Here is a 23773-nt window from a genome sequence, read left to right on the forward strand (position 1 = left end):
CTTATCTGATGCCGCTGTTTGTCCCTTCCAACAGTAAACATCCGCCACTCAAAATAACAAGCTCTGCAATGCTGACTCGCTGCTTTGATTCTTATTTGCTAACTGAAGCTACTGTTGGTGATCCGGGGTGTCCTTGAGGCTTTGTGCCGAAAGGTTTTGTTCAATAGCACCGACTTCATTAAAAATGTTTTCAACAATAATATTTTAGCAGGACTGCCTTTGATTTGAATAATCTTTCGAGTTTAAATTCCTAATCACACAGACACATGAGAAAACTCCAGGATGCTTTATCAGATGAAGGTTCTTGATAATCTCAGAGATAATCAAGCCTGGTGTAGAAGTGCTGAATGAGATAATTTCATAAAAGCAACAATCTTAAAGCATGCACACAATGCAAAAGAGAACAGGGAAAGCAGCTGCAGTTGGAATATTTCATCAGAATCAGATTAATTAGTAAAGTATGAGAGCTATTCTGCAAATCTGGGAAATGTAATCCTTCTACTAGTTTGGACATAAAGTCCAGACCATGGTTATAGCATATTTCACCTCCTGGTCCTTCCCTATTTTGCATCTTGTTAGAGAATACTATAAAGTTAAGACAGTTTATCAGAATTCTTTTTTCCTAATAGCCAAGTCACGAACACTTGGAAAACTGACAAATATTGCTGTGTGGACCATCCTGGTTATGGAACAAGTTGGATAACAATTGTCCTGTCCTAAAATGGACACATCATCCCTAAGCCCTAGCCAGTGCTGGTCTCCCCAGTCCCACTCTTACATCCTCACATGACCTCCCGTGTGCAGTTCAGCACCTGCTTCTGCCTCCCTCTTCTCCTATTCCCAGCTCCGTGCCTACCTCCAGAGCCTCCAGAGCACCCATTTCCACAGAATCCTCTGGGCAGGCTCACAGAGCAGGCCTGGCACAGCTCCATGGAACGAGCTCTGTGTGCTTGAGCCATCTTTCCCTTTTTCACTTTATCCAGCACAGGGATTTCTGTGAAACCAAACTTGCGGTCCCTGAAGTTCTCTTAATTCAGGCACTCACTGAGCCATTTAGAGATGTGGCACTGGGAATTCCAGTTCTTATCCATAGGAAATCAGCTGAAGGAGCCCATGGTCTGGGCAGTGTGAAGGATCATTTCACCTCCACAGGAGCTGCACCAGGATGTGTCTGAGCTGCTGGCCTGTTCTGCTCTTGTGTTTATAATTCTGATTTAACACTCACTTCTCCCTGGTGTCAGAGGTGCCATCCTGGCCTTCCCTGCCAACAGGGACAAGCAGAGGTAGCTGTGGGCCAGCACTGTCATTTCAGGATCAGTTTATTTCCTGTTATTCTGGCTTCTAGAAATAAAATTCCAGCATGAGGGAGATGAGAGTCTATGACACCACTGGCACACTGCACTGAGCCCTTGCTCCCACTCGGGGCTGGGGCTCAGCCCCTCTCCAGCAGATCTGGACATGGAATCATTTGTCCAAGGGACAGCAGAGTGAGTTTCTGTGGCGCCAGGACACAGAGAGGATCCCAGTAGGACAAAGCTCCTTGCTTTAAATGCTGGGAATGCTTGTCACCAAAACTTCAAGTGTGTAGCAACAGAGCTTAAACAAATCAACAGATGAGCATTTCTGAGTAGGGGTGCCTTGTAACTCCTTTGGCTTATCACATCAATTCTGTGTAAACTAAATAGAATGTATAAATTTGGCTTCTCAAACTTTTTAGTGTTTAACTTCGATTTGATTAAACACTTATGTGTGTGTACAAAGTGAAAAATGGGGTTACAAGAGGTTAATGTTTTAATGCTTTTAATAACTCTTAACCACATGGCTGTATTTTGTCAAACAGAGCACGGGGTTGTTGTAGCAGGAGAAGTGGAGGCTGGATAGCAGAGTACTGGGACACTCAGAACAACAAGGCTGCTGCAGAGCCCAAACTGCTTCCAGGCCATCTTTGGAAAATCAAAAATAGTATTTGTATGGTGGGACAAATACATAACAGTTCTGAGTACAGCTGAGGAGGCTCTTGCTAACAGTAGGAAAATCACAAAGAAATCTAGATGGATCAAAACTGAACAAAATTGCTGAGGGGACAGGAGCACCTCCCCTGTGGAGACAGGCTGAGAGAGCTGGGGCTGTTCAGCCAGGAGAGAAGGCTGTGTGCAGACTTCACAGAACCTTCCAGAGTCTGAAGTGACTACAGGGAAGCTGGAGAAGGACCCCTCATCAGGAACTGCAGGGACAAGACAAGGGGAAATGGGTTCAAGCTGAAAGAGCAGAAATTCAAGTTATATATTTGGAAGAAATTCTTCCCTGTGAGGGTGGGGAGGCCCTGGCACAGGGTGCCCAGAGCAGCTGGGGCTGCCCCTGGATCCCTGGGAGTGCCCAAGACCAGGCTGGATAGGGCTTGCAGCAACCTGGGCAAGTGGAAGGTGCCCATGGCAGGGGGCTGGAATAAGATGGGATTTAAGTCCCTTCCCATCCAATATATTCTGGGATTCTATGAACAGACTAGTATCAAATGGCAACCTCTGTGACAGATGGAGTGACATCTAGATATTGGAAGTAGAGAAAAGAATAAAGGGCAAATTTCTAGGATACTTCTTGTATTTTCAGTAAAATTATATTAATTATAAGTGTGGTCAGAACAGGTAGGAACATTGCGGCTAAGTGTCTGAAAGCACAAGTCTCCCATGGTGATGCAGCAGGGTACAAGCTTTTAAAAATTAAATACAATTTTCATTTCCATTACAAGTCTTTCCTTCAAAACCTATTTCAGCAGCTACAGCTGTTTAAAAAGCAAACCAGCCCACTCTCACACCACACACCCCAATACATTCTGACTGCTTGCTTTTAAAATTAAATGGTAGTGTTAAGACAGCTCTCAGCTACTGTGACAATTTCAGTGGTATTTTGCCATCAACAAAAGTGTAGCACAGACACTCGTGGGCCAGGAGCCCAAAGGAATTCTCCTCCTGTTCTTCCCAACCCATACTTCAAGGCAGATTAACGTGGTATAATGCAGAGTTGTCCTGTGACAAAAGTTATTACCAAGGAACTCAGTCTTATTGTTCATCCTAATTATCTTGCTTTGATAAATCTTGAGGAGTCACCCACTGCACCACAGCACTCACATTTATGAGTCTAATATTCTTTCTACTGTTAAAACAAATGTCTTCAAGATGGAATCCAGGCTGGAAAAAAGGAAAAACATTATCATTGATAAATGGATACATCCAGTTAGTTCAGTCTCTCAGCAGCAAGACCACTGCTGATAAAATGCTGAGCAAGGGATTCCACAATAATTATTTTGTAATGCTTAATACAGTGTCAAGATCTGCTTTATGGAAATGAGGTCTTGGCTTCCCTTTGCTGCACCTAAAAAGTACAGTCACTGCCTGTAGTTATGAGTATTCTCTATGAACTACCAACTCTTGAGATTGTAATTAAACTTAATTCATAGCTTTCCTTTCTTCCACCTTGTGCCTTGCTGGAGCATTTTAGTAACAAATCTTGGTCTTCCAGCCAAGGGGAAACAGATTTGGCAGAGGGTACTGAAAGGGGGAGGTGTCAGGGTACCCAGGAACATTGAGAAGGTTGAATGGATTAATTTCTTGTACCTACTCTGCCTTCAGGCACTGCAGATTGAGTTTCAGAGAGTAAACAGGAAAAACAGTAACATTTTGTGGGCTGTCCTGAGATTTTCAGATGAGTTTAAGGCAGTCTGGCTCTTGGACTGAAATTTGACATAATGATCAGCTGTTCAAGGTTTGACTTACAAGCCTGTAAGAAAATGCAAGGTGAAACTATCCAACAAATTCATGATTAAGAAAAAATCAGTCTTAAAATGATCAAAATTGTTCCTCTCTGGTCTGATATTTCATCATTTAATCCCAAAAAAGCATTTAAGAACTTAACAAGAAGTTCCATCTTCTGAGTTATTTCTCATCCATTTTGATTGTGATGATTTATCTGATACATTTGATGCAAAACAACGAGTATTTCTATTATCTCACACTAATGAACACTTCTCTGCAGTGCTAAATGGGAACTGTTCACCACGCAAGGTAACGCCAACAGGCAAAATCACTACTCACAAAGCTTTGTGCTGCTTCTTACCCAGGACTGAGAGGTTCATTCACACCCAGGAAGAACAATCCCAAGAGTGTCAGCATTCCTGAACCTTTGGAAGATCTAAAAAAATAGAAGAGAGGGGGAACAGAAAACTGGTGTTTTTTTCATGAGTTTCTCAACAGATTGGAAAGGAAATACAAAGGTCTTGGATCACAAAACTTTTGGCATGGATGTGTCTGCCAGTGTATTTTATGCCACTGAACCATTTTATTTCTCTGACACAAAAATAGGTAAAGATTAGGTGAGATCATTTTGATATGTGATCTGTATTGTTAATACTCAGCTTTCTTTAATATTGCTCAGAACAGTTTACCAACAGGAGGGATTTAATCCTATAATGAAATAATTATTTTAATATAACCTTTAACTCACATAGAACAACAATTACTGTAATTAGCAATTAGTTTTCTGAGGGCTTTAGTCATTTAGTATTTGACTCTTGCTTTCATCATTTAATGATTTACAGTAATGAGCTGGAACATCAGTATTTTGTACTGAAATAGCCAAAATAGTTGTCCAGGCATCCTTGCCCTCATGTGACAGATCTCAGATGGCTTGGGGAGAAGTTAGCCAAGAGCAATAGACAATGCCATCGCTTCTGCTTCAGTTCTACCGAAAAACAACAACAAAGTGACTGCTGTGCCTTGCAGTCAGGGCTCAGTAGCTCTTGGAGGGCTGTTACTCTGCTGAGATCCTGCTCTTTGTTTGAATTTTGTTTGACAAATGCTTTACAAATGAGCAGAAGAGGTGGTTTATGTTTCATTAATGAGGCTGATAGTGGTTAATTACTGAAGTTACGTAAACAATCCAATACCAGATCAAGCTAAACGGGTCATTTATGTAGAGAAGATCCAGCTGGAGTAGATGCAATTTCCTTTAACTATTCAGATACCAAATGAATCACAGACATCTGGAATCTCCAGTCCAGATGAACAAAGACTTGTGCTGACCTTGAAAGTGGATTCTCTCAGCAGGTATGGATCCAGGGAAGTTCTTCTTTCATCTCCAGCTCCCTTACCCATCAGACCTTTGGAACCAGCTGCCCAAGCTCCACGGGGATTTGACTGCCCAGAGCTCCCAGTTTGCAGTGGTGACAGTGAGGCTGCACAAGTGCTGCAGCAGTGTCCAGGTCAGGCTGCTGTCACCAGATTGGTTTGTTTTCCACAGAAAACCTGTGTGTCCCTTATTCCCCACTTCAGTGCCACTTCTGGATGTCGGCTCATGGCATGGACTCATTCAGCTCCTGTTTTCAGGCCCTATCTATGAGTGACACTTTGTTTACTTACTGCTAGTAAAGCAAGCTTTGAGTCTGGTATTATTTCCTTTGCCTCTGAAGTGGCTCTGGGCATGTTACTGACCAGAGACTTCAGCAGTGTTTTACAGAATTGATGTATGTATAGAAAAATAACAGACAACAGAGGTGGAAGAGAGCTTAAAAGTCCTTTACAAAAAGTCCTCTTTACAAACCAAAACAGCTCAGAGCAAACAATTCCTGACTTCAATCTGGTTGCCCAAACTGATCTTCAAAACAGCCGGTGGAGAATATTGTACAAGGAACTCACTCCAGTGCTATTTTTACCACAGTAATTGCTTTCTCTACTTTGTAATTTAAATCTCCCTTACTCCTAAATAACCTTTCTGGGTTTTGATTATTTACAAGCATGGAAAAGAGTTTATTTTCATCTTCTTTGCAGCAGTATTTTAGGTGACTCAAGTGTGCCCTCAAGTCTCCCATTTTTGTCATGCTAAGCTTTGAATAGGAACAGTGATTTGTTAAAATAATGTAAATATCTGTATTTACATAAATATATGTATTTAGCCAGTCACCTGGTCTGAATCACTTCATGATTATGCAAAATAGTTTAATTACTACAGCGTGGGAGTAAATTAACCTTGGGCTAACAATTACTGCAATTCATTTCTACTACAACTAAGTTTTATATAGTTATTTTATAAACTTATTAATAAACTGATTTTAGAAACTGAATTTACCTTGAATCCAGCAGGCTTTATAAACTGAGTAGAATGAGGATTTGATGCCTTTTAAAAACCTGGGCTTCAGGCTTAAGTTCCCTGGAGTCAACAGGTTCTAAATACCCACATCCTACAGCTAATTTGAACAGCTTATCAGTAAGGTTCCTTCTATCAGAAAAAGTGCTAAAAATAAAAGTCAGTAGCATTTAAAATCTAACCACAATATTTCACAAACTTCTGCTTGTTTTTCCAACTTTCATGAGAAAGGCTGGATGAAAAAGTCAATGGGATATTGTGAAAGAGATACTTCTGTAAAAAAAAAATATTTGTTTTATCAATTGTAAAACCTTCCGTTTTAGTATTGAAGTCTTTTTGATAACTTGGCAAGTTCCTGTATGAGGCAGCTTTTACCAGAAAGACAAGTGCTGATCATAATTAAGCTTAGAACATCAATATCTTCATCTCTGCTGCATAATCACTGAGTTCCAGCCCCCCATCACTACACGTGATCAATGTAGGACATCTGAAAACTCAGAAAACCCCATAATATGCTCAAATAACATTTATCAGTCAATGCTATTTATTCTTGAAAGACTCAACTATTTCACTCCACAGACAGATTCCTAAATGGCACATGGAAATAAGCAGCCTTAGCTGCTGCTCTTCTCTGGAGCCCATGGAATATAAATATGTCCCTGCTTTGAAGGGTGATGGCAATTAATCCATGAAAACCTACTGTCCCAAAAGAGTATTTTAAGTGACTTCGCTGTAGGTTACCCAACAGGAAATTATATTTTCCTTTTCCCATCTAATTTCATGCAGTTTCCAACAAAAGCAGATTTTCCCGAGGTGAATGGGGAACTGATCTTACACAGAAGGCAGGTGAGCTCCTCCTGGATGAGGTTTGCAACCTGCTGGGAGCACTGGAAGAGCATGATACCTAGCAAGAAAATTCTCCGTCCAAAAGGTCACATCTACCTAGGAAACAATGAAATCATCTAATTGCAATATTAGTTTATTAGATGTTACTAATAATGGAAATACTGGGGGGTTTAAAAATGAAATTTTACTGAGTTAATGGCAACACAAACTTAAGTTCATTGAGGTTGCCAACAAACTGAGTGTGAGCCTGGTGTGTGCTGCATCACCACAGGGGTGTCTGGATCAGAACACAGAGGACAAGGTAAGTGTTTGATGTTTGGAGGTCCTGACCTGATCCAGCCTTTCCAAATTAAATTACTATGTCATGTAAAAATCTCCAGATAATACTACTGCAATATTTTCCCCGCATGAGAATTGAACTTTTTCCATCACCACCCCGACATGTCAACGTGAAGCAATCGAAATGGGAGAATTTTGAATTCTAGCAAGAAAGCAGAATCTTTGTGCTGGGCAGGGAGGACTCTGGGAAGCGGTGACGTGAGGGTCCCCATGGCCTCTGTCCCTGATGACCCAGTTCTGATGTGATTTATGTGGGCTCGCAGCTGCCCTTGCTCCGACCCCAGAGGAGCTGTGTGGGAAGTTGGTGTCTCGGAGCCGCAGCGTGGCTCTGCCGAGTGTCTGGAGCCCGGGGTGTGCACACAAACTGATAAATAGGGAAAGGCCTGCTTGGCTCCAGCTGGAGCAGAGCTGGGACCGGCACTGCAGCCCCACGGACCCCGCGGCAGGAGAGGAGTTCCCTGCAACCACCGTGAGTATTTCATTCCCTTCTCTGCATGCTCTGAGGTTAGAAATTTCTACTCGAGCCATACAGCCAATTTGCTGTGTGAGAATATTCCAGGCACTGGGCTTTTTTCTTCTTTACCTCCTCTTTTCTTTCTTTTTAAACATCTGACTAAATGAAAACAGCAAACATGAGCTTTTAAATCTGGTATTCTACTGCCAAGGGTTTGTTCCAACAGTACTTTGTTTGACACACAGAGTGAAGAAAAACAACTTTTAAATTCAATTATTTGTTTCCCTTCCCAAAAGTACCCGGAAAACTGTGAGTTTCAAAAAATCTCTGACCTCTTATTTACAATGTATAAAAAGTATGCCTTTGAAATGATTATTCATGGAATAATAATTCCAAAGGAAAATTTCAAGATAATTGCAATGCAGTCCACTGGTGAAAGAAGCCAGTTCCTATTATGGTTATTATATGACCAGGAAGGAACACATTTAATAAGAAGAAAAGTGGAATTTCTTCAAAGAGCAGCTCTGGGGAGCTTCTTGGCACATTAAAACCAGGAGGAACAGAAAACCGTTTAATAATGCATGTAAAGCTGCATACAGGATCAATCAAGTGATCCTAGAATTTCCCTTGCAAAATCATTCTTTAATTAAGCAGTGATTACTGAATTGCTTGAGTGAAATTGAATAGATCAGCTGGCATCACACCTACTTGGCACTTATTATGCTCAGTTCCTTTTTTTTTTTTCAGTGTTTGGCTTAAATTTTCACAAATAAAAAAAAAAACAGCTTTGCCTTCCAGCTGCAAGTGAAGTACAGTGATTAAACCCAAGCCTGAAACGTGCTCTGAGCTCCACTACATGACCACTAACGTGCCCCGAGGTGTGTTAAATAGATGGTGAAGACATTCAGCTCAAGTTCCTAAAATTCCCTGTAAACAAGAAATTTCCCCATGACTCAACTGTCAAAATATTTACGATAGCAGCTAAAGCACTGTCAGTACCAAGCTCTGAAAGGGCTCCCTGTGGCCCTACTCCATGAAGGATGTTTTGTATCCCAATAAATTTGATAAGCTGGTGATATGTTGCTTTATGATATGGGGTTTTATAGCAATAAAAATTATAAACCCCACATCTTTCACCATAAATAGAAATAAATAGATGTACAGTTCAGATTCTAGTCTGAATGTGTATATTCTATTTATGGTTCTACTTTACTTTTATCAATCAATGGCCTTTTTTTTTCTTCAGTGGATTCCATTTTTGATAAATTGTCAAGTCTTTCAGTTGGGACTAAAAACTAAATTTCTGCATGAGATGGATAACCAAGTCCTTGAATCAACATGCTCTGGTTTGTACTGAGCGTTTGTAGTTCAGAAGATGAGCACTGGCAAAACTAAACCTGTAAAAGCACATTTTCAAATGTGCTTAAGCCACCTTGAGTGTAGGTCACCTCTTCCAAAAAACACCATTCCCCTCACCTGGTCAGGACTTCACTCGTGAAAATGCCCAGTAGAAGAAGGAAAAGCAGGAACAGCGTGTGCTTTATGCAGCTGACATCTTCTGTCAGCTCAACCCGTGTGACTGAGGACTGAAGGCTCCCACCCTATGTGTGTTACGGTTTGGGATGCTACAAAATAAGACATTAAAAAATTCATCTTTTGTTCCCAGTTATTTCCACTTTTTAGGCTAAAAACCTTTATGCATCCTCTCTGGGAATATATTTAGATTTTTGCTTCCTTTTAAAGCGCTCATGCACAAACAAATATTGGGAATACACAGAAAAGAGAAAAAGGGGCACAAAACATTTTGTTTTGGGAATGGCACAGCTGCAACTGCCCCAAACATCCAAACCCGTTGCTCCATTCTTATCTCAACTTTGTTCCAGTTACTGTTTTGGACATTACACCTGGGCATGTCTGGTACCTTTTGTCAGGAGCTTCACCGTGCTGGGCACGTGCAGAGGTCCCTTGCCTGGCAAAGGGTTAATGGGTGTCTGTGTGGGCTGGGGAAGTGTGCCGCAGGTCAGGCTCAGTCCCATGAGGTGTAGGGGGTTTGGGATGGCCACAGAGCCTTGGGTAGAGCAGCACATGGATCATGGAATCCCAGGGACTGCTGCAGTTTGGAGGAGGCCTCCCTGCTGCTGCCTCACTCAGCAGGGGGGAGGCAAAGGTTGGGAAACTCTACTCTCACAGTCACTCAAAAAAAATCAAAACTTGCCTGGCCTAGGAAATGAAGTTCCTTCCTTACATATCTTATTCTCTTCTTTCTGTCTTTTTTTCTTTCCTTTTCTGCTTTAAAAAGTCCAATGCTTTGTTTGATCAGAAGAACAAGCTTGTCAACACTAAATTCTCAAATGTCAGAAAATGAAACTCTTAATGTTTATGCATGTCTCGTTCTAAGACAGTAGAACATTCCTCAGATAACCATTAGATTTACTATTCCTACTGTTCTAACATCCTCTTAATTTAAGATTCAGTTTACAAAGTCTCAGTCTTAGCTGGAAATTTTGTAAGTGCAACTGGTTACTGTTATTAGCCATAAAAATCAGTAAGAAGGGCTGAATCCTTTCTTATATAATACCTAAGCTGAGGAAAGTTTGTCTAAGGAAAATCTACTTCCAAGACTTAGAACATTTAAGAAATCAACCACCTTACATTTGATACTTCATACTCCCAATATACTGTTTTTATTAGACTGGATCAGTGTAATTTTTTTAATCTACTATTCAATTATGACTTTTATTTAAAGAAACCACTGGAATTCAGAAACACATTTCTTCAGCAAACACACATTTTTGGGAAAAAATGTAGACTTTGCCCAGGCCAAATTGATCTAACTGATAAGACCTCATGATTCAGTGACTTATTTTGCTCTCAAACAAATATTTACTAGCAGAGATAACAAACCCCCAGCATTCCAGCCTCACTGCATCCTTTCACCTTCTGCTGACAGCACAAAGCGAAAGTGGTCAGCCCCAAAGCTCTCTCCAGTTTGGGGGAAGGGATGTGTGTTTTTTCAGATTCCCTGGGGTGATCCATTCATTGTCTCAGCTGCAGCAAGGTGCAGGTATAGCACAAACCCCTTCCTTCAAGGAAGGTCTTTGAATCCAACTTGCTGTAAATTCTGCAGAGAATCCCATTGCAGGAGTGGCTTTGCTGTATTTTCCAAATCCTTCCCTGCAATTTTCATCTTCTGTATCCTTCCTGTCTGCTCAGGGAAATCCTGTGAGTGGTTCATGGGCAAACTTTTTCTTACAGCCCTTGCTCAGTGGGCATCAGGCTCAGCAAAGGTAACACCCCATGCACCCCATGCAGAGGGACAAGGGGGCAAGGCAAATATTCCTACTTATTCCTCTAATGGAAACTCTGTTAGCTCTCAGTTCTAAGCAATACCAGGGGTTTGCTGTAGGTATATAAACTCAAACCTGGCTCATGCCACTGTCCATACAGACTTTTCTTTAAGAGTTTTTAGAGCACCCTTTTTCAGAACATCTCTCGTAATTTGAATTTATAAGTCAAATTAGTGAAAAATGAGGTCAATTTTGAACTCCAAGCACAGCAGCTCTTCTCACTATATCACTGTGAGCTCTCAGTGTGTTTTGTTATGGGGAATGTCAGTGAATCCAGCCAGGAGCCCAGGCTCATTCAATGACCAAGGGACAGTGGAAAGCTCTTTAGAGGCAGCACATCCTTTGGAAATCAGTATATTTGGTCTTCACTGAAAACTTTACACTGTTAAAGGAACATAGGAAGGGTAATTCAGGCAGTGCTTAAACAAGGCAAATTTGAGTTTTAATGCATAAATGAGTACTTATATGACAAAGATAACATGCTGGCCTTTCTATGCTATTTTCCTTGCTTCAACTCTGCATAAAAAGTAATGAAATAAACTCATTAAAAGCCCATCTTTGTGCACAAACAGGACAGCCCCACATCTACTCCAGAGCAAATGCTCCAATTCATGCTCAAAGTAAGTTCATTCTATCCAGTGAAGCTCCTTTTAACCTTCTCTGAACTAGAGAATTTACCAGTGATTATTCCTATTACCCCACATGGTTTTGTGTAAAACTCAGAGCAAAACATTTCTAACTATAACTTGGAAATTTAGGAAAGAGTTTTACCCTGAATGTGTAATATCAGGACACTCAAACATTCTGTAGCCTCACTGAGGGTGTTATGTGACTTCACACAGACATCTGATTTTCTTATGATCTGAAAACTCTGCCATATTCTGGAGTTTTCTAGGTCTGTGTCTAACCCTACCCAGCAATTCTTTCCCATGGGATGTTACTCTTCCTTTCCCCATTCCCTAGGTTGCTGTTTCAAGGCTGATCTCACAGCAGAGTGGATGAAGCAGTGCAGCTGGGAGCAGAGCATGGCCAACACGTTTGTCACCATCCCTGATGGGTACGGCCTTCCTGAGCCCATCCAATACTACGGTGAGTGAAGCAAGTTTTGTACTCTGCAAATAAGGCAAAATGAACTCCTGTGGGAATTTCTTTCTTTTTTTTTTTTTTTTTCCCTGATTTCAATTTATCTTTAAAGCACTTGAAAGCTCTTACTGAAAGTGTATTGAAATCTATTATTGTATGCTTATACAGACTTTTGAGAACAATGTGATTATTCTGACTGAGCATTCCATATACACTTCCCCAGTACTGTCTCCCATTGATCTGCATGGAGAAGACACAGGTTTTGTTACAGTATTCCAGATACATTATAAATAGATAATGCCTGTTCTCTATCTTATGTTATTGTAATTGCAATAACTAATTTGATTCTGGAAGACTAAACGCAGGACCCAAAGCCTTTTTCCCAAAAGAAAAAAACCCTCCAAACTGTTTTAAAAAATCTTTCCAATTTGTTTTTATAGAGATCTTAATAATCCCAGAGGAAGAATGAAATATGATGCACGTTGCACAGGCTTTCTTTGGTATAGCTGTGTGTATTTAAGGGAGGCTGGATAAAAAATAAAACTCAACACACAGAAAGGCAGGAAGAAACTCTCTTTGTAATTCTGTACCTACATTTTACTAAACTGAAATGTCATAATTGTAAAGACACATATATGGGAAAATACTAAATAAAACAAGTCTCTGCTTTTTACTCCTCTGAAGTTCAACTTTAATATGCCTGTCACGGTAATTTTTGTACGCTCTGATTTCTACACAATTTTTCTCAGACCCTCGTGCAACATTTTCAAAATGATGCCTGACACATATATCAGTAACAAACACTTCATTCATTAAAAAATTCACTTACGGAAGATATTTGATAAATAAAAAACAACCTTTAAGTGTAAGATCTGAAGGCAGCTGTGCCATCCGCTGGCAAGTGATTTTCAACTGTCTGCTAACACTAGTCCATACTCACATGATGCAGCCCAAACCATTACTGAGCCATTTTTGCTACATTTAAGATTTCACTTAAGAACATTACAGGTTTAAATTTAAATAGAATGTGTCAGATTGCCTCTCTGAAAATGTGTTCCTCTAATATTTATGCTACTAAATCTGTAAAACATTTTTAAACTTTGGAGCAGCTGATGCCGAGACACTCACCAGGCTGTTCCTCCACTTTTGCTTTCCCCCGGAACAGATGTTTTACCAGAGCACATCAATTACCAGCTGCCGGACCCAGATTTCCAGGCTGGCCCGTACTGCCAGTACTCAGCAGTGCCAGTGCCAGCCCTGCAGCCACCGCCAGCCCCGGCCCCATTCGGCCCCTACAGCCTGGAGCCCCCGTACGGTGACGGGCCCTGCGTGGGCAGCAGCTGCGAGCTCAACAAGGGCCCCTTCCTGGCTCCCCAGGTGGAGGACAGCGGGGAGCAGGGCCTAAAGAGGCCCAGGTTAAACCACTCGGCGAGGCTGAAGGGGCAGGAGGAGCTGTGCGTGGTGTGTGGGGACAAGGCTTCGGGGTATCACTACAACGCACTGACCTGCGAGGGCTGCAAAGGTGAGCGAGAACACTCAGGGCCACCTGCCACAGCTGGCATTGAGGCACACAGATTTGGCTGGGCTTTGAGCTGGCTTTTAATTTGTCTAATGAAGCCCCTACAAATTTAGGACATATTTTCACAGTCTGTATTTAATACGAGCACTTTAAGCATCTCATTTTTGCATTGATGACTCGATAGGATAGTGTCAGTGTAAGCAGGTGCTGGTTTTCTCATGAACATTTCTCATGATTTACTTCAGTGTTATTAATTTCACTATTAAAATTGAATAAAAGCAAGTAGTAATTAGTTGCTAATCATGTTCTAACTTAGTGGTAGAGGAGCTGTCTCACGAGGGCAGCTCTGCTCTCTGCTCTCTGTGACCAGGGACAGGACCTGAGAGAAGGGCTGGAGCTGTGCCAGGGGAGTTCAGGATGGATCTCAGGGAAGTTTCTTCCCTCAGAAGGTGCTAGCACTGCCCAGGCTCCCCAGGGAATGTGCACAGCCCCAAAGCTGCCAAAGCTCCAGGAGAGTTTGGACACCGCTCCAGGGATGCACAGGTTGGGACTGTTGGGGTGTCTGTGCAAGGCCAGGGGATGGACTGGATGATCCTTGTGGGTCCCTTCCAAATCAGCATATTCTATGATTCCATGTCTGGAAAGTGTCAATATCAGTCAGAAAGAACCAGACATAACTGTGTTTTTAAAAAGCAGATTTAAAATCAAGGTAATGTTTCCATTTAAAAAAACCAGCCATTCAAACCCAAAGGCCACTTTTAAATCCCTGTGAGAAAAAGCTCCTTAGATTGCTCCAGCCATCACCCAGTCCTCGTTCCCAGGTTTCTTCCGGCGCAGCATCACCAAGAACGCCGTGTACCGCTGCAAGAGTGGGGGGCACTGCGAGATGGACATGTACATGAGGAGGAAGTGCCAGGAGTGCCGCCTCAAGAAGTGCAGAGCTGTGGGAATGCTGGCAGAATGTAAGTGCTCCTTCATGCTGGATTATTTATTTATCACCACAGAAAAAACCTTCTCCAAAGTCAATCCCTTCCTGATGATACTGGTCTAAGCTTCATTTGGTAGTAGGAAACTTAACTTTGGGGAAGGTGGCACCTGTAGCATCTTGGTGTGCAGAAACCAGCAATGCTTGGGAAGTATCCCCTCACCTTAAGAGAATTGTTGTTCAAAGACAGTACAAGAAAAAATAAGGAAGTACTAACAAGAGAAACTAAATATCCCGAGCCTTCTCAGGACAGCAGTGAGCTGATCAGATGAACTTTAGGGTTTAAGGGAAAAAAATTAAATAAAAATGGCATGATGGGCTTTGATGGAAAATTCTGATGCCTATGTCACTGAGCCACAAGGACAAAGATGACTGCAGACCCTCAGGCCTTTGCTGATGCAGAACATCAGCTCACCTGATAAAGTAACACATGGATACATTCTCCAGGAAACAGTTCATTATAGGTGACAGCTGCTGTGATGCAAGACTGAAGTTATCTCTAATAAAAGTGATGACTTTAGACTGTAATTAATTGAAAATACAAGCATTGATGGCCACTCCACACCTCACAGGTTTGCTGACTGAAGTCCAGTGTAAGTCAAAGCGACTCAGGAAGAATTTCAAGCAGAAGAGCAGTTTCCTTTGCAACATAAAGCTGGAAGATGAGGGACTGAATAGTAAGCAAGTATCATCTACAACAAGATCTGGAAAAGTGGGATATTTTTCTATTTAAAATATCTCTTTTTATCACTTATTCTTATTCCAAGTCATTGTGACTTGATTGGTTTATTTTTTTAGCAGATCCCAGAGAAGATGGAACTTACTCCAGGAGAACATCAACTTCTTGACCACATTGTAGCAGCACACCAAAAATACACAATTCCCCTTGAGGAAGCCAAGAAGTTTGTAGGTATCCAGCACACCCAGCCTGCATTGCTAAGTCATTGTTGTCATGTATCTTGGCTATATCTAATGTCCAAATGCTCTTTTGTGCAGCTACAGGAAACTGCAAGTCCTGAGGAAAGTTTCCTCCACCTGTCTGAGACAGCCGTTGTCCATGTCCAGGTGTTGGTGGATTTCACAAAAAGACTCCCAGGTGAGTTTCTTCCTTTGGGGAAGAAGAAGAACCAAAATCAAACTGATGGCATGAACCAGAGAAAAATACAGGCTTTAAGAAAAGGCTTTTAATGGATTATTTGTACTTCAAACTTGCCATTTATGTGTCATGAGGAAAACCTGGACACTTTAAGTTCAAAACTTTGCTATGATTAGATTTCTTCTCCATTTCTGACATGGAGTAGAGACATTTTCTGGAAGCACAGGGACCCCAAAATACCACTTTGAGGGAGTTGCTATCTCACAACATTCTCTTAAATCCAGTTGAGTCTGCAATTTATCATAATCACCAAATGAAAAAGCAGATGTTTCTTCAAAGGAAAAGGCAGCACAGAAGGGACTAACCAGGTGTTCTTCTTCATATTTTCCTTCCATAAAGAACAAGGAAACAAGCAACTGAATTCACTCCATTTCATGTAAAGTTGACAAAGTAACATTTGACAGAGAGGTGATAACTTTTCATTGTAAAACTCACTGACAAAGGTCAATCACCATATCTGAAGAAGGTATTTGATGTAATTTAGCATCTCTCTGGGACAGAGCTGAAAGAAGGGGTGAGCTGTCTGTTTTCTTGTGTTACATATCCTGCTTTGATCAGGTTTAGGAAAAAAAATCACTAAAGTTCTTTTGCTCTTGAATTACAAGTGCAGACAATGAGCTTGTTAAAAGATGAACATGATTTCTAAGAGGAAAATAATATAACAATGAATGGAGTATCCATTCACTAAACAATGCAGCAAATTTATCAGGGGTTAGGCCATGTGATATTTATCAGATATTAGGAAGAATCTTTTGATAACACCTTGCTTAGTCCCAAAATTTTTGCTTGTATCTTCCTGTGAATCTTTTAACACTGAAAACTACCCCCTCCTTTTTTTTTTTTCCTTTTAAATTGTCTAACCTGCAATCTAGCAAGAAAGATCTCAAGTCTTTGGCACATGTATCATTTAACTATGGCTCCTCCTTTCCAGTAAAGATATTTATTTTTAAAAAATCATTTTTCCACATCACATTGGGGGCTTAAAGGCAGCCGCAGCCTTCCCTGCTTCTGAACATGCACCTTTCTCTGCAGGGTTTGAGAGTTTAGCCAGTGAAGACCAGATTGCTCTGCTGAAAGGGTCCACAGTGGAGGCAATGTTCTTGAGATCAGCCCAAATTTACAACCAAAGAATGAGTGAGTGCCAACCATCAACCAGTGAAAGTAAGTCTGAAATACTTGACTTGCGTCATTGTGGGTGGATAATATCAGCTATATTAATTACATATCATACATTGTGTCCAATTTAATACGAAGGACCTTGACCAATAAATACGCAACCCAAGAACTTAGAGCCAGATGCCAGAAAGGATTTTATACCTTCATGGGTCTGGGAAAAATTCACACATTTTCAGCAATGATACAGACAAATATTTAAGATCACTTTAAGCTTGACTGGGAACTCTCATCTGCCTTGTTCCAGGTCATGTAAGACTTTCTGATCACGGGGCATGTTGTCATGTTCAAAACCTTGATAAAAACAGTATTTATTCCATGGAAATGTGTCTTAATAAGGAGAGGCCAACTTCTACTACTACCACAGGTAATGGAGGTCTCAAAATCTGAATATGTGAATCTTTGGCTTTACTGGCCCTATTTTTATTACACTGAGCTACACTGTCCCTATGGCCACTGCTCCATCTCCTTTCCTCTCTTCTTCCTCTCCTCTCCCTTTCCTTCTCCTCTCCCTCTCCTTCTCCCCTCCCTCTCCTTTGAGCTGCACTGGCATTACCTCCTCAGGTATTACACACTGGCATTACATCCTCATGACAGGAAGAGGCATGTACATGCTTGCTTATATCCTTTGAGATCAAAGCTCCACAGTACAACTGCTATACAACTTTAGTTACTATTTTAGCAATTAACATTGTTTTCACAAAGTTTGTTAACTATTTCCTGCAATAGAACAGCCCCAAGCCTTAAAAGATTCACAGAATAGCAGATTCATGGAATGGGTAAGGTTTGAAGGGACCGCAGCAGGGCCATCCCAGAGCAGATGGCACTGGGGGTCTGGAATATCTCCAGTGAGGGAGACCCCACACCCTTTCTGGGCAATCTCTCCCTCACAGGAAAGTTCTTCCTCACGTTCAGGTGGAACTTCCTGAGCAACAGTTCCTGCCCGTTCCTCTGGTGCCATCACTGGTCCCTGCTTGGAGCCCTCCCTGCACACAGGGACAGGGCTGAGGGCCCCTCTCAGCTGGGTCTCCTCTCAGGGCTGAACAGCCCCAGCTCCCTCAGCCTTTCACAGAATCATGGAATCAATCACTTAGTGTGGACAAGACCTCTAAGATCACGGAGTCCAACCATTCACCATGTCCTCATAAGAAAGATGCCCCAGACCCCTCATGACCTCCACAGCCTCAGCTGGACCTGCTCCAGGAGCTCCATGTCCCTTGTCCTGGGGAGCCCAGAGCCAGACACTGATCCAGATGGATCCAGGGAGGGTCACCTCACACCCTTCAGGCAAAGATGATTTGCAACTGTTTCTGCACTGAAATAACATCCTCATTATCCCGCATGGGGTTTGTTTCTTGGTTTTTTGGTTTTTTTTAAACAAAAAAAATGTTGTTTTTTTTCCATTTTCAAGGCATAACTGAGGAGTTCATCACCGCCCTGTTCTACTTCTACAGAACCATGGGGGAACTCAAAGTGACCGAGACCGAATACGCTCTGCTCGTAGCAACAACAGTGTTCTTTTCAGGTAAACTGGGAAGGTAACAACCACCTGTCACTTGCCCCGGGGGAGCTCCCATTTCTCCCCTCAGGGGCAGCGGCACCGACCGGACCCTGAGGGGCGGCGGCGCCCGGAACATCCCGCTCACCGTGCCGCCGCTCTCCCGCAGATCGCCCGCTGCTGAGGGACAAGCGCCATGTGGAGGAGCTGCAGGAGCCGCTGCTGGGGATCCTGTACAAGCACTCGAAGCTGCAGCACCCGCGGGACCCGCAACGCTTCGCGCGGCTGCTGGGGCGCCTCACGGAGCTGCGCTCCCTCCGCCACGCCCACGCGGGGGCGCTGCGCGCGCGGGATCCGCGCCTGGCCGCGCCGCTGCGCGACCTCTGGGACCTCCACTAGGCGGCGCCAACGCCGCCGGCCCGCGCGCCCCTTCCCGCCTCTGGTGCGCGCCGTCGTTTCCCGCCCTTTTCGCTCTCCCTCAGCGGCCGTCGTGAGGTGCCGGTGCCGGTGTCACTGTAGGTGCCAGTGTCGCTGCCGGTGTATATCGGTGGCGGTGATGTTGGTGTCGGTACAAGCGTTGATGTCGGTCCCAGTGTCGGTGCTGGTGCCGGTATCGGTTTAGGTGCCACGCTCAGTGCCGGTGTCAGTGCTGGGTAAATGTCGGTGCCTGTGCCGGTGCTGGTTGTCGCTGCCGGTGCCGAGTGTCGGTGTCAGCGCTCTTCTCCGGACACACCTAGAAAAATCCCGTTCAAACCGCTCGTGCGGCCGCGCCTGAGTGCCGGGCAGGGCCCGCGGCCAAAGGGCGGCGAGCGCTCGGGCCGTGGGGCTGTGTCCGCTCAATGGTGCCGCCCCCGGGCCACGCTGGAGCGGGCCGGGGGACACCGACAGGGACACGGGGACACTGCTGGGAGCCCCCAGACAGAGTCCTGACCCGAGCACGCACATCCTGCCCCGTCCCGGGAAGTGTCCAAGGCCAGGTTGGACGGGACTTGGAGCAAGCTGCGATAGTGGAAAAGTATCCCTGCCCATGGCAGGGGTGGCACTGGATGAGCTCCAAGGTCCCTTCCAACCCAACCCATTCCATGGTTCTGTGTGTGTGTAAAATTTGCTGAACTCATTCCTCTGCAGACTGTCAAGATTGATGCTGGAGAGAACATCTTTGACTTTAATTTCAAAGACATCTGCTGTTATTCTCTACCAAGACTGAAGGAAATAATCTTGATCGTCTGCTCTGTGTTGTTACTGCGCATCACCGATGATAAATCCATGTTTGATGTGGGTGATTCATCAGTGAGCAGTGCCCCACTTGGATGCTTGCACTGGCTTTGAAGTCCTGCTTACACCAGACCAAATGTGCAGTGAAAACCTGTCACCACACTGAGTTATGCGAATTAAACAAATTATTGTTTCATGTTGAGGTTCCTTATGGAATATGTTTAGATTCAAATGCAATATTCTGACAGGAGATGAGTTACACTATTTATCCTATTTTTTGTGACTTGAAAACCTTGTAAAATGGCATTTTCATACAAAAACATAGTCAGATGTGGTGTTTAAAACTATCCATGGGAGTAAAGAAAAAAATAAATATCAAATACTGGACTTTAAAGAAATAATTTTGCTTCCCGAATCCTTTATCATGCACCCGTGCACAGACAGACAGCAGCTGATGATTTCTCCTCATCAAAATCTTCCACTCTGGCCACAGCCTATAAAGCAAACTACAAAACACCAGTGGTTTGAAAAGCTACTGTGAAGTACGAAGTAAGAGTTCCAAACCCATTACCAATTCTGGTAAATTCTGATAATTTCAAAAATTGCAGGCAGTTGATTTATTCATTTTAAAAAATGTATTTTCATGTTAGTTGTAATTTCTTTTTTTCTTCTGGATTTTATAATCCTTTACAAATCTACCCATAGGAAACAAACTCTTAAGTTTGTGCAGTTTTAACAAATGCCCAGGTGATGGTTTTAATTTGCCATTAAATCCCTGTACTGTGGCAAAATCACTGATTCACATAAAACTAAAATAAACTATACCTTGCACATTCTTTAACATTTTTTAATATTGTTGAGTTTTAATATTAATGAGTAGTCTTAGCAGTTTCGTAGCTGTAAATGTTAAATACAGTTTCAATGTTAGTTGTTTTTTAAAATGTGCTGAAATCACTTCATAGTTCAGATATGATTTCACAACAAGTAAAACTTTGCTCTGAAGCAGATGAAGAAGTCAGCTATGCATCTACTCTGCTTATCTAAATTCTTAGGGCCTCTTAATTTGTTCACAAACAGTTCCCAAAGCATTATTCAGTGGATATTTCAAGGCTAAGTAAGAAGGCAAAGGGGAATAATAATTCTCTGTTTCCTGTTTACATCTGAATCACTTAGAGGAGATATTTGTGATTCAGGGAACATGCTCAGAGACAAAACTTTAAAAATTAAGGTGAGTCCAAATTTGTAAGTTGTTTTGTTGCTGTTGTTTTGGGTTTCTTTTTTATTTTCTTTTTTTTTTTTCTTTTTTTTCTTTTTTGTTTTTTGTTTTTTGCTTTTTGTTTTTTGTTTTGTTTTGTTTTTTCTTTTAAAGTGCCTGGGAAGTCTTCAAGCTTTAATCAGAATAAGATTTAGGCACTTAAATATCTTTGTGAAACTGGTTCTGAACAGTTCGTTGAAACATAGAAGGATTGAAGTCAAAATATTATTTGGGAAAATTGAGAGAGATTATCCCAGTTTCACTGTCTGGCTTTATTTTATCTATAAACAATTAATTTAGTGGAGTGGTGTCCTCAAGAATTTAATTCTTCCCACATTGCCTTCATCAACATTTTTCTGCTTCAGTACAACTCAGCAAAGCTTTTTTTTCAGTAGCTTCTGTGCTTCCCAGATGCAAAATGCTCTTTACTGCCACAAAATGGAACTTTTTTCTTGCCATTTGCCTACTGATTTTCATACCCCTGAGGACTAAACTTCTCCTCCTTGTCCTGCAAAGTCTGTTCATGCAGACCCAGTCAGTGCACAAAGATTTAAACTTTGGTTCCTAATCATATACATAAGCTCGTGGCACCCTCTGTGGGAAAGAATTTACTCTTGTGATGTTTCTAAGAGATAAATAGGTATTTATAACATCATTAATGAAATAGCATTTGAGATTAAATTCTGGATCTTGTTTTAGAGTACAGAAACAATGAAAAAATTGTACTCAAAACTCTACAAAGAGCCTGAGAAGATGAAGCAGTGGAAACTGTGGAATCAGAACTAAACCAGAAAGTGCAAGAAAATAGAAAAGTTATTGAATCACAGCATAAAGCCATTCAAGAATTGCAGGCCAAGATTGTACAATATACATTGAATAGATGAAGTAAAGAGAAAATGCTTCTTAATTTAACAGAACAATATTACTAGTACAATTAATATTAAAGGATGTTGCATGTTGATTTTTGCGTTGAAAAAGTCATTATTCTGAGCAGGGGTGTGCACCTGTCCTGCATGAATGTGTGGATGAAGAACCTGAAAGTGTTTCAGTTGCTGGTAAATTATTGTTTATTATTCTGCCTTTCATGCAAAAGATGCAACATGGAATACCAAACAAAATAGACTTCTATCTTTTGGTCAAAAAAATTACTTTTCTGCATGAGATTTGAGAAACAAAAGTGTACTTCAAATATATTCTTCAATAATAATGTGGTTTCCTATTCGTTCCCTTTGAAATTAGTTTGCAAATGAAAAAATCAGTTTAAAACTGGAAGACGAGATATGTGAAAATAGAGATCTCTTGAAAGAGTAAGTAATACAGACAAATTTTGGTTTTTGTGAAACATTTTTGTGCTGAGAACTGTGCTGGTGTGAACAGGTATGTTTAACTGTTAAATTGTAAAGGTCATTACATTGTTAATCCACAGGGTCACAAAGTTTGTGCATTCCTGTGACACATATGATGGGGATTTTCTCTCTTTTAGAAGCACCACTTTGAGATTTCAAGGAAACCCTGTAGAAGTCCAGCAAATTTAAATGCTCTTTAACTCTGCTTTTAATTCTGTGTTTTGATTTTGGAGAACTTTCCCAAGACTCGATCAATATTTGGCGAGGACCAATCACCTTATTTCACTTGAATGTCTGCAGACACAGGGACAAATGAAAGTAGAATCTGTCCTTTTTCCTTCATTATCATATTATTCTTATTCTGTTAGATTTCAGCTCTGACCATAAAGAAAGAGTTGATTTAATGGGAGATATCAAGGCTCAGCTGCAGGACTCACAAAATCAGTTTGCTGACTTTATAGAATCAAAAAGCAAGAGTTCACTTTGCTATAGTAAACTGTAATTGTTTCTAGAGGCATAGAAAACAGGATCATGATAATTTTACTCTGTTACTATCAGCAGGAGAATTTTGGTGCATTGCAGGCCCTATTTTTGTCTGGAACAGACAAATGATGTGGGATCAGGACTGGCAGGGTAGTTTTTAGGACAAGTCAAACAGTGAGAACTTTTGAAGATTTCAAGAGGAAAAGATGTTACTTGAGTTTTGCACACTTACAGTCAGGTTCCACTGAAGAAATTTACTTTCCAGAACCAGTTTTTCAATATTTTAAGCAATTTATACTCAAAATACTTATAGAATATAATGCTACTACATTTGATCTGTGTTAAAATCTATAAATATAAATAATACTACATTTTATTAGCATTTTTCAGTAAATCTGTTTTTCTTAAATATAAAGTTGAATTGAAAATTCAGTTCTGAAAAGACAAATACTGAGCTATTTACCTCTTCAATTTTTGTCTTGGTTATCTCATAAAATATTCAAATGACAAGTTGGTATTATTTGTCCATTGTGGTTTTATTGAGCACAGGAAATTTCAAAATTTTCAGCCTTTTATTTAATTAGTACACAGTGCTGGGGGGTTTACTCAGAAGCTGAACTTTCTAAATGAATGTTCCGACCCCCGTTATCACCTGGTACTTAGAATTAACTTCTGTACTGCACAATACTGAGAGATTCAGCAAGAGTCTCAAACTTTGTGACAGCCTGTGTGTAGAGAGGCCTTTCCCCAGCAAGGGAGCCCAAAATCTCTTTGTTCTGTTCAATGCACAGAACAATGTTCTAGTGAGAGTGGGGGTTGGGACATGCTCTGTCATGAATGCGATTCTAGAACAGTGACAAAACTTGATGCAATATTACAGGTATTTCCACCTGACCTCAAACCTGTTTTGACAGCTGGAGAAAACTCACATGTTGTATC

At 41.6% G+C, this 23773-nt stretch overlaps 1 protein-coding gene across 3 annotated transcripts; it reads left to right on the top strand.

The window, feature by feature from the left end:
* The first annotated feature begins 7556 nt into the window (after positions 1-7556).
* Positions 7557-20992, top strand: LOC131587634 (bile acid receptor-like). Of its 3 annotated transcripts, none has more exons than XM_058855710.1 (11): positions 7557-7789; positions 12085-12210; positions 13370-13726; positions 14545-14685; positions 15281-15420; positions 15507-15614; positions 15705-15804; positions 16897-16998; positions 17285-17404; positions 18449-18562; positions 18705-20992. In XM_058855710.1, the coding sequence occupies exons 2-11, from the start codon at positions 12120-12122 to the stop codon at positions 18932-18934; spliced, it is 1503 nt and encodes a 500-aa protein (XP_058711693.1). In that variant the 5' UTR covers positions 7557-7789; positions 12085-12119; the 3' UTR covers positions 18935-20992. The 3 variants fall into 3 exon arrangements, with proteins under 3 accessions (XP_058711693.1, XP_058711691.1, XP_058711692.1); XM_058855708.1 differs by having other exon boundaries at positions 7558-7789; positions 16897-17025; positions 18705-20985; XM_058855709.1 differs by having other exon boundaries at positions 7559-7789; positions 15510-15614; positions 16897-17025; positions 18705-20978.
* Positions 20993-23773: the final 2781 nt, after the last annotated feature.

This window comes from Poecile atricapillus, chromosome 23, assembly GCF_030490865.1.
Source record: "Poecile atricapillus isolate bPoeAtr1 chromosome 23, bPoeAtr1.hap1, whole genome shotgun sequence".
Taxonomy (NCBI): Eukaryota; Metazoa; Chordata; class Aves; order Passeriformes; family Paridae; genus Poecile; species Poecile atricapillus.

Excerpts from the sequence above, each read along its gene's own strand:
- LOC131587634 (XM_058855708.1), top strand. The coding sequence starts at position 12,120 with ATGAAGCAGTGCAGCTGGGAGCAGAGCATGGCCAACACGTTTGTCACC. Across the intron at positions 15,421-15,506 it reads CTACAACAAGATCTGGAAAA|CAGATCCCAGAGAAGATGGA; the intron begins GTGGGATATTTT and ends TTATTTTTTTAG. Across the intron at positions 15,805-16,896 it reads TTTCACAAAAAGACTCCCAG|GGTTTGAGAGTTTAGCCAGT; the intron begins GTGAGTTTCTTC and ends CTTTCTCTGCAG.